This window comes from Myotis davidii, unplaced genomic scaffold (assembly GCF_000327345.1).
Source record: "Myotis davidii unplaced genomic scaffold, ASM32734v1 scaffold1121, whole genome shotgun sequence".
NCBI lineage: Eukaryota > Metazoa > Chordata > Mammalia > Chiroptera > Vespertilionidae > Myotis > Myotis davidii.
This window is the reverse complement of record NW_006291439.1, coordinates 71,758-85,011: the sequence shown is the minus strand read 5'-3', so window position 1 is coordinate 85,011 and position 13,254 is coordinate 71,758. Positions and strand designations below refer to the sequence as shown.

Below are 13,254 nucleotides of genomic sequence, written 5' to 3'. Positions count from 1 at the left end.
ATCTCTGGGCTGTTTGGGCCCTTCTGAGGGGCGGGTCCCCTGTTAAGCCTCCTCTCAGGCTGTCATGGAAGTTAGTCATGAAGAAAAGGTGGTTAGCAAAAGTTCGGTCAGTCTCAAGGTTAGTTTCCCCTTGGGAGGTTCTTTTAAAATCATCATTTTCCCTTTTGGTTCAGTATCTGTTTCATTTAGTTCTAAATACTTATTACCCTTCTGCAAAAAACATACATGGGCATCAGTGACTTTAAAAGCCTCTCCCTGTCAGGGGAATTGGGGCCGATTTGACCAGTAAAATCTATGCTGTCCCTTAACGTGCCCCAGTTGAAAGGGGACTGGTCCTGACTTTTTTTTTTAAAAAAAATATTTTATTGACTTTTTACAGAGAGGAAAGGAGAGAGATAGACAGTTAGAAACATTGATCAGCTGCCTCCTACTGGGGATGTGCCCACAACCCAGGTACATGCCCTTGACCAGAATCGAACCTGGGACCCTTCAGTCTGCAGGCCGACGCTCTATCCACTGAGCCAAACTGGTTTTAGCTGGTCCTGACTTTTAAGCAGCCATTGGTTGCGTAGGTACTCCCACCATCTGTACGGAAGCCTTACTCCAGGCATAGGGAAACTGACATGGGCAGGGTTAGTAAGATGAAGTAGCCCCAGTACCTACAAGGCCCTTAGGAACTTCCCCTTTCATGGTAATTTCAATTTCTCCTAAAGAGTTAGTAAGGAGAAGGGGAAATACCCTCTCATAGTCCTGGAGCAGCCCTATGCTCGCTTCTGTTTTCTCTTTGTAAATCACACTTCAGATTTTCTTTTTAAACCATCTTTCTTACGGTGACCTGGCTTTTTACAGCAAAAGACTCCTCTACAGTTTCACCGCAGACCTTACTGAGTAACTCTGTCGCTTGCCTTTAGAAACCGGTGGGTGTTTTAATTGGAACAGGCCAGAACAGCCAGGATCACATGTCCTGACAGTTAATTTTTTGTGAATCCATCAGGGTCCCTGGTAAAGTCAGGAACAGTTGCTGGTTCCTCTCTGGCTGGGACCAGCTTTTCCCAAAGGGAGCTGTTGGAATCCCTCTTCTCATTTTCCTTCAAGTCAGTGGTGGTAGAGGAGCCGGAAGGGGAAGGAAGAAGGGGAAAGGACAAGTGTGGACAAGGAAGCTCAGAAAGGAAGGGGGGATGGGGGCAGGCATTTATTAGCTTCAGAACATTAGTTATGAGGCAGTCTCTGAAATTTCTAATTAATTTCTTTGTTTTTGGAAGAATCTTTTTTCTATGCTTCTCCTTAGAAGCTTCTAATTTCCAAATCAAGATATGCTTCCCATATAGTCATTCAGTTTAATGTTAGAGCTGGCATTTTTCTAATTTCTGCAGGCAAAATATTAATGTAGGTACCGAAGGACACCTGCATTTGGGCCATTTTTAAGTTGATGTTTTCTGGTTAAATCTTCCAATTTCTGCAAAGCACTTGCAAGTAAAGGCTTCCTATCGGGAGTATTAAATGAGGGCTGGGGTCTGGGAGTTTCTAGCTTTGGAGGCACAATTTCCCGTGTTGATATATTATTTTTGGATATTTGCAGTTTGAGCAAATTTCCTAGGGATGTTATGTAGAGCAAGCATGTCAGACTCAAAGGCTAGCATGGGCCAGATAAACAAGGTGTAAGTGTTTGTCACAAAAAAAAAAAAAGCTTCAATTTTCATAGAAACGTAGGTTTATTTCGATAGAGACTTGCTGAGTACAAAGGGCTGAAATAAATGTGAGTCATCGTTAACATAAAATAATAGAACATTTTAATAAAAATTAATATTTTTTCTTGAACATTAACTTACCAGACACTGAATAACTGCACAAATTAGTAAGCATAACGCAAATAAACCTATTTTTCTTGTTCTCAGAAAGCGAAATATTTCCTGTTGCGCACACCAAACAAGTCAGTCCAAGACTAATGACGTGGCCATCGGCTGCTAAGATATTCGCTGCTAGTGTTAGTAGAGAGAAATGGTGCGCCTGTGCGTAAGGTGCTTAAGGAAAATGAATGCAACACGATATAGTAATCAGTCATTATCGAACGTTGTAGTTTGTTATTAATAATTATGCATAACAGGATATTGTAAAAATTAAATTATGACTTTTATTAAAACATTTCTTACATACCGTTATATTGGCTGGGCCGCAAAAACATTTGTTGTGGGCTGCGAGTTTGACATGCTTGCTGTAGTGGGTCCAAGTGTGCTGCCTATGGATTGAGCTCCGCGAGGCCCTCACCCCTGGAGGCGTATTCAACCCCTAACCCTAACCTCTTAGGTGTCTCAGTTTCTCTCCCGCCCTCCAAAGCAACCAGAGGGCTGGGGCCCTGCAGACCAAGCCTTATGGGGCCCCGGGATCAGCCAGGTAGTTAATTACGGTTGAGTTGGGGCTTCCCTATGGGGCTCCTGCACATCGTGGGAAGGACCTCTGACACCTCCACAAAGATTCTCAGTCACCTAAGGACACCCGAGAACCGCGCTGCAGGGAGCATGGGCACCTTTATCTTCGCAGCTGAAGGAGTTCAGCTCTCATTTATATAGTGAGGGGTTTGCTCAGATTCTCAGAAAGCAATTCCAATTGAAAAGCCAAAATCAAAACCAGTCCCCCATTTCCCCCTCCAGTCTTGCCTTAGCCTGGGTTCTTACCCTTAACCTTAGTTGCACCTCGAGGGTTTAAAAATACAGCACAAATAAAGTCAGACCCTCTCCCAAAAGCAAGGGAAGGTCCCAGATCCAAGAGACAACTCACCCGAGTTCAGCCATTGGGCGGGGAATCAGTGGGCTCAGTGGGCCCCTTGCTGGATCCCAGCACCGGTCCGGGTCCGCAGGATGGTCCCTGGCGAGCTTCTTTGGAATCCTGTCGCCCTACGCCAAGTAATGTTAATGTAAAAACATTCAGACTGAAGACTGTGAGTTTATTTGAGCCAAACTGTCAACAAGGGCGGGGGGAGCAGGATCTCAGCATATTGGGATAATATTCCAGAGAAGGGCAGGTTTCCACCTTGTTTTGTGCATCACAATCAAAGGAGGAGACACAGTGGGTCACATGAACTGAACTGGTGATGGATTAGGGAGGCCGGAGAAAGCAAAGGGGGGAACCTCTGCGATTGGATAAAAAGTAAAGTGACAGACACACACTCCTTTACTTAGGTGCGTGCAGGATAGGGCACAGTCAGCAATTAACTTGGTAACAATGAGGGGATTTATGGCCTCTGCAGAGGGTGCCTGTGGTTTGAGGGGTCCAGGAAAAGGAAAATTACTTTCACATTCCAAAGATATGTTATTGCAGATGCAAAACGACAACAGGCTCAGCTTTGTCAGGGAAGATACCAGCCTAGGTTGTGTCTACCCACCATCACTGCTTTTAGTTAAAGTTTAATTTCAGACCATCCTTTGTGGTGACTTTAGGTCTCTCAATTTGCAAAACTCTCATGCAGGCCTTCCCTGAGCTGTTGGTAGCATGTGGCCCCTTTTCCATCCGCAAAGCTATGATAGTTATTTGGCCCTTCCTCTGGGTCATCCACTCTTCTAAGTCCTTTGTGTTAACTTGTTTAACTCTCAGCACAGCCTTTGATAGAGAAACTGTGTTTATCCCCATCTTACAAATAGGCAAAGTGAAGTTGAATGTGATCAAGTGACAGAGATGGGGTTTGAATGCAGTCTGGTCCTGTAATGGGGCTACCTGTGGAGGCGACCACCAGGGACTCAGATCAAGATTTAGGAGCCTTTATTAAGCTGGCTAGCGACTACAGTTACAGCACCCTGCCGAAGCAAAGGCTGAACTGCAGTGCCGACTTCAGGAGTTACAGCGTTTTTATTTGCAAAAACCACAAAGTTAGTCACAAAGCCTTGTTTACACAATTTGTTCCCGACACAGTACAGCATCAGTACAGTGACCACCTTCCTATCTATGTGCCCTAGGAACAGAGAGCACAGCGTGCCCGCCTGGCCGAAGCGCCAGATATGCAGCCCAGCACAGTCCCAGCGGCTGGCTCAGGCATGGAAGGGACTTGGACCAGGATGGCTGTGAAGTCCTGGGCTGTCGGGAGGGGTGGTGGGGAGGTGAGGCTGGAGTCCTGGCAGGACTGAATGTGTTTTGCATCTGATTATCTGAAAGGACTCAAAAAGGAACTTGAGCTAAAGTTTTGTGGGTTTTTTTATTTGTTTTGCTTTGTTTTTGTGTGTGTTGCTGGTTATTTCGAAGGTTGGTTTTTAGTTTAATTATGTTCTTCATTTGGGTGGTGCCGTAGGTAAGGTCCTAGGGAAGCTAACTCTGAGATGTCAGCTATTGCACCAAGACAGTGTTAGGGAGTGCTCTTGAGATGCACCCTGTGGAAGGAGGGGAAGGACGGACCACAGAACCCCGGGGCCTCCGCCGCTGCCTGCAGGTGTGGAGGGGGCGTTACGCACCTGTCCTCTCGTGGACCAGGCGTGGGTGCCGGCTGCCCTGCTGCGTCGCTGGTGGGATGCCTGTCCTTGGGTAGGGCCGTGTTCTGCTGTTGTCAGAGGGCTGACAGCCGAGGGCCTTCTTCTGGCAGCAGCCCCAGGGCTGGGACAGTCATTTCTTCCCGAAGAGAGGTCTCCTCCGCGCACCAGTGCCCATCACAGGGAGCAAATTGTAACATCTGAGGATCTTAACACGTTAAGCCCCATGTCAGTCACCAGTGACTATACTTTCTGTCCTGAAGACAAAACAGGCTGGGTGCTTAACGTGTTAAAGATAAAGTTAGAGCAGAGGAAACTACTTGGACAAAAATCAAAGCATTTCATTATCCGCACTCTGTTTTTCTTTTATCCTCACCTGAGGATATCTTCCCATTGATTTTGTGTGTGTGTGTGTGTGTGTGTGTGTGTGTGTGTGTGAAAGAGTAGAGAGGAGGGGAGAGAGAGAAACATCAATGTGATAGAGATACATTGATTGGTTGCCTCCAGCACACACCCCAGCTGGGGCCAGGGTTGGAGCTTGCAACTGAGGGTACCTGCCCTTGACTGGGATCAAACCTACGACCCATCCGTCCTCGGGCAGATGCTCTACCCACTGAGCCCCGGCCAGACTCCTGATTAAAACCTGAGCAAGAGACTTCCATGTCCTCAGTTTTCAGTTTAGTAAAGTATTTGATTTAATTTCTGTATCTCTTACTACATTTAATGAAGTTTGACATTAAAGTGTAATGTCAAATACACAGTTACAGGGTAATATTATTAGAATTCATAGGTCAAATAGGCCTGACTTACGAGAATGACATTTTATTACACAGTTTATCTGTATCAGACCAGTGACTTGTCTGAGAAACAGCGTGGTGGATAAAAGTAAGGGAAGGGGGTGTGAGTGACCTGGGTGGGAAGCTGGGCGGGGCCAGCCACCTAACCTGGAGTGAGTTCATTTTCTCATCTGTAAAATGGGGAGGGAAGACTTATCCGATTAATTCACAGTGTTTGTGAAACTAAAATAAATGCACATGAACACTAATGACAGAGCGGGGGTGAAGATGAGAGATAGATAGATAGATAGATAGATAGATAGCGGGAGAAGACAAGGGGGTTGAGAGGGGGAGGGGGAAGGGAGGGGCTTGAGTGTGTAGAGAGCCTCTAGCTCACCCTTCAGATGAGCAGAGGGAGCTCGGGGTCGAGGCCCTGCCCAGTTATGTGTAAAGGGAAATGCCTCGTATGTATCAGGGTATTTGCATTCACCTCAGAAGGCAGGGTTCAGACTCAGGGCTGCAAGTAAAGCTCCATGAGGCTGAGCGTTGAAACAGGAACGAAAACAGCGTGTGAGGTCCTCACACTCCCGCAGTCCTGGCCCCTGTGGCTGTAGTGGCGGCCTGGCCCCTCTGTGCAGCCTGCGGCCTGCCTCCCGCCTGCTTTGGAATTAGCTTTGTCTCTCCACCCGGCCTTCGGCACCACACACCATCCTTCCCGGCCTTCGGCAGCAGGAGATGCTGGTGAAGTTACCTGAGCCCAGTTCTGGTCCCGGCTCTGTCTCAGAACCAGCGACGTGACCTTAGGCTTGTCACCTCCATTCGTTGTGTAAAATTGGGTGATAATACTTGTCCTGCTGGTCTGTCATGCTTGTCTCAAGGATCAAGCGATACCATGTATGAGAAACATGCTGAAATGCACCAGATACCCTACAGATGCTCCTCCTCGGCCCGGCCGGTTTCCTGCCGGGATGTGGAGAAGTTGTGAACCGTGAAGTGCCATTTTGGGGAGCTGCTCTTGACTAGTGGGAATCTAATTAGATTACTGGGAGTCCCGGGGTGGGGGTGGGGTATAAAAAATGAAATAAATTGCGTCTGAAAGAAATATTTTATTTCCACTAATAACAGAAGTATTGGCCTGCAATTGTAGCAAAGGCATTTGAAGAAGATTACTTAAGATGTTGGGGTGAGACTGGCAAGAGCTTGACTCTGAGTCCCTGCGCCTCGGGGGCTCAGGGCCTTCGCCAGGTGCTGCCCCTCCTGATGGGAGCCTCTCGTCCTAGGCTCGCTGGCGCTGGGCAGGGGAGCCGTGTACACTTCCAACCCCGAGGTCAAAATTCCCGAGAATAAACGTGAGTTGGGAGGAGCTGGGGGGGGGGGCGGCCCGGGTCCTGTCTTCTCTATTTGTTGCTGCTTCCTCCCACTCACATTGATCTTGTCTGTAGCCGCCAAGTTGTCCTGCTCCTACTCGGGCTTCTCCTCTCCCCGAGTGGAGTGGAAGTTTGCCCAGGGTGACATCACCAGCCTCGTCTGCTATAACAACAAGATCACAGGTGAGTCCTGCATCTGGATGCCAGGTCCCCAGGGCCTTCCCCCCTCCTCGCTTAGGAGCCTTGGTGTCACGGGCACCAGCTTCTCCCAGCTCTCCAGCCCCCCTACGCTGGCTCCTCTCCCTGCAGCTCCCTTTGAGGACAGAGTCACCTTCTCCGACACTGGCATCACCTTCCACTCCGTGACCCGGAAGGACACGGGGATGTACACGTGCATGGTCTCAGATGAAGGCGGCACCGCCTACGGGGAGGTCAGCGTGCAGCTCATTGTCCTTGGTATGTGCCGGTTCTCTGTGCCCACTGGGCATGGTTGCTTCCCCCAATGCTGGGTGGGCTCTGCCGAGCTGGGAGCGCGCTGATGGTGAGGTGTTCTGGGCGGGGACGCAGTCACAGGGAGGCAGGGAGGCCAGCGTGGAGGCTGGGGTAGCGCCCTCGTCAGCCACTTTCCCTCCAGGAGCCCTCCCTGCCCTGTGGTCAGCACTTCTCTCCTTCCAGTGCCACCATCCAAACCCACGGTCACCGTCCCCTCCTCCGCCACCATCGGGAGCCGGGCGGTGCTGACCTGTTCGGAGGCAGACGGCTCCCCGCCCTCTGAGTACCTGTGGTACAGGGATGGGGCCCTGATGCCTCTGGAGCCCAAGAGAAACCGTGCCTTCAGCAACTCTTCCTACAGCCTGAACCCCAAGACAGGGGAGCTGGTACGGACAGGCGGGCTGAAAAGGGCTGGGACACGGGGGCAGAAGCCCTGAAGGTGGGGAGGAGGGACAGCAGCAAGGCGCGCTGGGCTTTAGGATCCCGAGACATCAAAGGCAGGCACGTGGCTCTCAAGCGGGACAGGTGGTTTTCTGCCCTGCAGGTCTTTGATCCCGTCTCGGCCTCTGATACCGGAGAGTACTCTTGCCAGGCACAGAACGGCTACGGGACACCCATGATGTCCGATGCTGTGCGCATGGAGGCTGGTGCGTGCGGGCAGGGTGGCAGGGGCGAGGCTCAGACCTGGAGGGGGCGCTTGGGGTCTTTTCCTGCTGCTTGGACCGTGTAGTTGGTATAGTAAGTGAGCATTCATGTGCCCGACCTCTCATTTGTGTCTCGTAGTGGAGCTGAATGTTGGGGGCATCGTGGCAGCGGTCCTAGTGACACTCATTCTCCTTGGATTCCTGATTTTCGGCATCTGGTTCGCCTACAGCCGTGGCTACTTTGACAGTAAGTCCTTGGCCTCAGAGGCTCTCCCTCCTCCGGCCCCCATGCTGGGCTCAGCTCCGGGGCTGTGTGGGGGCTGCATGCTGGCTCCCATCTTCCTGGCTGAGCTGCCTGTTCTGCTGACGCGCACCGTCCATTTCTTCTCTTTCAGGAAGGAAGAAAGGGTGAGTGGGGTGCTGTGCCGGGCTCTCCGAGTGGAGACATGGATGCGTGTGGTTGATGGTGAGAGGGGCCCAGGGGAAGGGGGCGGAGGTGGAGGCCACGCCTGGCAGGGAGACCTGAGTTTCTCTGGCTCACGGCGGTCTGTGCTGTCCTTCCTCCTCCACCGCGTCCCCACCTGAGACCTCGGGATTCTGTCTGGTTCTCACTTCTGATCTCAAAGGTTGGCAAGGAGAGGGGCTCGGGTTTGACTGTCCCGTCTTCTGCAGGACCGAAAGCAAGAAGGTCATTTACAGCCAGCCCACCGCTCGGAGCGAGGCAAGTGTCGCAGGGGAGGGGGGCTCTGGGGCCTGGGTTTGTGTGTTCAGTGTGTGAACTGAAGAAGATGAGAGGCCCTGGCCGATGTGGCTCAGTGGATAGAGTGTCAGCCCACGGACTGCAGGGTCCCAGGTTCGATTCAGGTCAAGGGCATGTACTTGGTTGCAGGATCCCTGGACCGGGTGGGGCCTGTGCAGGAGGCAACCAGTGGATCTCTCTCTCCCCCATTGCTGTTTCTCTCTCCCCCCCTGTCCCTTCCACTCTCTCTGAAAATCATGGAAAAATATCCTCGGTGATAATTACCCCCCCAAAAAGAAGAAGAAGAAGAAGAAGGCTGGAAAGATTGACGGGTTTCCTTTCTGCAGGGGGAATTCAGACAGACTTCATCCTTCCTGGTGTGAGCCTCCCTGGTCTCGCCGCCGCCGGGCTCAGGGGCTGCCGGACTCTGGCCCTGAAGCACCGTCCACAGGAGGCCTGGCATCTTCCAGCCCCGCGGGCCCTCTGTCTTCACCGGGATGTGTTTTTAATGTCAGCTCAGTCCCCGCACCCTGCCCTCCTTCCCGCACTGCAAGGCCCCTGGGACAGCCTTCCTGGCCCCATGGTTCCAGCAGGAGCCTGGCCCTGCCCGCAGCTCCCTGTCCTCGGAGACGCGGGAGCCCAGGGACCCTCAGCTCCTTCCTCCGACGTCCGCCCGCAGTCTAGGGGCGCTGCACAGCTCCAGGGGTGGTTTGCCTCTGAGTCCCCCCGAAGCGCACACCAGCAGACGGACCTCCCTGTGCCTGGAGGAGCCCGCCTGGTTGTGGGGAGCATCCAAGCTTGCAGGGTGCAAAGCAGAGTCGCAGCGCCCGGCCCTGGAGGAGAAGCTGGAGCTGTGGCCGTGCCCCGTGGGCCCGCGGGTGGGCAGGAGTGTGTGCTCAGGGCTGCCTCGCTCTTCTGTGAGAGTGTGTTGGTGTGTTTGGATGTTGCTGGAAATAAAACCTCGGATGGTGGAAGCTTCTGCTCTGAGTGGGAGGTGGTTCTTGGGCTCCTTTGTATCAACAAGGAAATGCCTAAAGCCCCGCTTCCCACATTTGGTGGCCCCTGCCCCCTGCCCCCTCCTCTCGAGGTGGAGCCTCCGGGACCTTGACCCTCCTCCCAGCCCCCTGTGGCGGTGCCCCGCTGGCTGGCGAGGGCTCCCAGGGAGGCTGTTGGCGCAGCCTGTGGCCACATCACTCCGCGAGGGAGCGAGTGTCTCCCCGCCCACCCCCACCCTGCCTCCAGCACCTGCACAGACAGCGGGACCGCAGGCAGGGTTTCTCAGGCCTTTGAAGAGCTGCCCCGCCCGCGGGAGGTGGGCACCTGGTGCGTCATCTGTGGGTGGGCGGTCAGGAATGGACGGTCGTGGGGCTGCATGTGTGTGAGAGTGTGTGTGTGTGTGTGCGTGAGTATGTGTGTGAGTGTGTGCACGTGAGTGTGTGCATATGTGTGTGTGTGAGTGCGTGTGTGTGTGTGTGAGTGCGTGTGTGTGTGTGAGTGTGCGTGTGTGCGCATGAGTATGTGTGAGTGCATGCGTGTGTGAGTGTGTATGAGTGCATGTGTGTGTGAGTGCGTGCGTGTGTGTATGAGTGAGAGTGTGCGTGTGCGCGCGCGTGAGTATGTGTGAGTGCATGCGTGTGTGAGTGTGTATGAGTGCATGTGTGTGTGAGTGCGTGCGTGTGTGTATGAGTGCGTGTGTGTGTGCGTATGTGTGAGTGCATGCGTGTGTGAGTGTATGAGTGCGTGTGCGTGTGTATGAGTGCGTGTGTGTATGAGTGAGAGTGTGCATGTGTGTGTGCGTGAGTATGTGTGAGTGCATGCATGTGTGAGTGTGTATGAGTGCGTGTGTGTGCATGTGTGTGAGTGCGTGCGTGTGTGTGAGTGCGTGCGTGTGTGTATGAATGCGTGTGTGTATGAGTGAGAGTGTGTGTGTGCGCGTGAGTATGTGTGAGTGCATGCGTGTGTGTGTATGAGTGCGTGCATGTGTGTGAGGGTTTGTGTGTGCGTGTGTGAGTGCATATGAGTGTGTGTGAGTGTGTGTGTGAGAGTGTATGTGAGTGGGTGTATGTGTGCGTGTGAGTGCCTATGAGTGTGTGTGTGTGTGAGTGCATATGAGTGCGTGTGTGTGAGTGTGTGCGTGTGAGGGTGTGTGTGTGTGTGTGTGAGTAAGTGTGAGTGTGTGTGTGAGTGAGTGTGTGTGTGAGTGTGTGTGTGTGAGTGAGTGTGAGTGAGTGTGAGAGAGAGAGAGCAGGCCTGCCCAGCCTTGCCTTTCTCTTCCCACTCTCATCCTTCTTTGCTCTGAAATGACCATTTCCTCTCCACCCGCCCCGGCCTATGGCATAACCAGCAGATGTGGCTTTCCTAGTGGCCAGGGGCTGTTTCCGTGGGGAGGAAGCGCCCCTTCGCCCCATTGGAAATCCCTGGCGGAACCGAGTTTTCTATCCAGGTTCTAAAAGGAAAAACAAAAACAAGCAACCATCAGGTAAAGGTCACACGCCAATAAGACAGTTTTCCAGATGGAAATAAAATCCAATTAGCCAACGAAAGTAGAGATGAGGACATGGTTCAGGAGGAATGGGAAGCATGTTTCGGATCTGTCCTGGTGGAGGAGGTGGGAATGAGGGAAAGGCCGGCCTGTGGTTCACGTGTGTCCGCTGTTACCGCCTTGGAATTCACCTCTGGCTACAACAGCCCCTTTGACTGGAAAACATGTCAGCTTTGTGGAATGTCAAAACCAATTTTTTAAATAAGTTGTTCACATTGAGTTTATTTAAATCCTGAAGTAATACATTTAAAGAATTTTGTCCTTCAAAGTCCTTCTGATAGTCTTACTGATTAAGAAATTTGCCCTGGGCAGTTTGGCTCAGTGGGTAGAGCGTCAGCCTGCGGACTGAAGGGTTCCAGGTTCAATCCTGGGTTGTGGGCTTGATCCCCAGTGAGGGGCATGCAGGAGGCAGCCGATCCACGATTATTATCATTGATGTCTCTGTGTCCCTCTACCTCTCCCCTCTCTGTGAAATAAAAAGAAATTAGAGATAGCCTTCCCTAAGACTTGATGATTATACTTTAACTCAGTGGTTCTCAACCTTCCTGATGCCGCGACCCTTTAATACAGTTCCTCATGTTGTGGTGACCCCCAACCATAAAATTACCTTCGTTGCTACTTCATAACTGTAATGTTGCTACTGTTATGAATCGTCATGTAAGTATCTGATATGCAGGATGTATTTTCATTGTGACAAATTGAACATAATTAAAGCATAGTGATTAATCACAAAAACAATATGTAATTACATATGTGTTTCCTGATGGTCTTAGGCAACCCCTGTCAAAAGGTCATTCGACCTCCAAAGGGGTCGTGACCCACAGGTTGAGAACTGCCACTCTAACGAGAGGCCCGGTGCACGAAATTTGTGCAGGGGAGGAGGTCCCCTCAGCCCAGCCTGCATCCTCTCCAATCCAGGATTGCGGGCTCCTGACCTCACCTGCCTTCCTGCCTGATCACCCACAACTACCCCCTGCCCCCGCCTGCCTGGTCACCCCCAAATGCCCTGGTCACCCCACGCAGCCTGCTGTTCAGTTGTTTGGTCATCCCTCACCCCCCCCGCCGCCAGCCTGGTCACCTCATGCAGCCTGCTGTTCCATCATTTGGTCGTCCCTCACTAACCCTGCTGCCGGCCTCGTCACCCCACGCAGCCTGCTGTTCGGTTGTACTGTGACGGTGTCCCGGACAATTTGCATATTGCTCTATTAGTATAGATTTGACCTGTGCTTAAATGGGGATGACGGACTGGGAGGTGGATACCAGCACAATTTCCTGGACATGGTGTCTGACATGAATCCACCACAACAGGGAAGAAATGGTTGAATGTTAAGGGTTGTTCCCACTTTGCTGAGAGTTTTTATGAAAAATGGGTGTTGGATTTTGTCAAATGCTTTTTCTGTGTCTGTTGATATGATCATGTGATTTGCCGGAAGCCGGTCCATCCTTGCTGCTTGACACAGTCGCTGCAGGAAAGAAACATCTGCACAGCATATGTTTCAAGGGACCTGGCATATATAGCATACTGTTCTTAATATGTTTGCTCCCCTTAGCACTATGTGTTTTAACCAAGGTCTATTTTGTTGAGAAATTTAGCATCTATGTTCATCAGGGATATTGGGCTGTAATTCTCTTTCTTTGTAGTGTTTTTATCTAGTTTTGAAATTAGGATAAAGCTGGCCTCATAGAAAGAGCTTAGAAGTGTTCCTTCCTCTTGGATTTTCTGAAACAGTTTGAGGAATGTAAGTGTCAGTTCTTTGGATGTTCGGTAAAACTCCCCTGTGAAGCCATGCAGACCAGGGCTTTGTTTGCTGGGAGTTTTTTGATTACTGCTTCTATTTCCTCAGTTGTTACTGGCCTATTCAGGCTTTCAGATTCTTCTTGATTCAGTTTTGGGAGATTGTATTTTTCTAGGAATTTGTCCATTTCATCCACATTGTCCAGCTTGTAGGCATGTAGTTGTTCCTGGTATTTTCTAACAATCCTTTCTTCACTGCTTTCGTTTCTGATGTTAATGATGTGGGTCGTCTCTCTTTGTTTCTTTGTATGCAAAGGAACCGCTGAGCTAAAGCCAGCCCTATCTTTGTTTCTTGATAAGTCTGGCTAACGCTTCATCAACCTTGCATATGTTTTCAAAGAACAAGCTCTTGGTTTCATTGATTTTTTTTTTCTTTAGTATCTATGTCATTTATTTCTGCTCTAATCTTTATTATTTCCTTCCTTCTACTTATGCTGGGTTTTTCTTT

At 51.0% G+C, this 13,254-nt stretch overlaps 1 protein-coding gene across 1 annotated transcript; it reads left to right on the top strand.

Annotated features, from left to right (window-relative positions):
* Positions 1-6,488: 6,488 nt before the first annotated feature.
* Positions 6,489-9,448, top strand: F11R (F11 receptor; the record flags this gene model as incomplete). The annotated part of the gene is made up of 9 exons (XM_006764741.2): positions 6,489-6,576; positions 6,670-6,777; positions 6,904-7,050; positions 7,270-7,472; positions 7,631-7,733; positions 7,870-7,977; positions 8,126-8,138; positions 8,403-8,451; positions 8,817-9,448. Coding segments are annotated over 9 exons (855 nt in total), but the record flags the coding sequence as incomplete, so codon positions are not given.
* Positions 9,449-13,254: the final 3,806 nt, after the last annotated feature.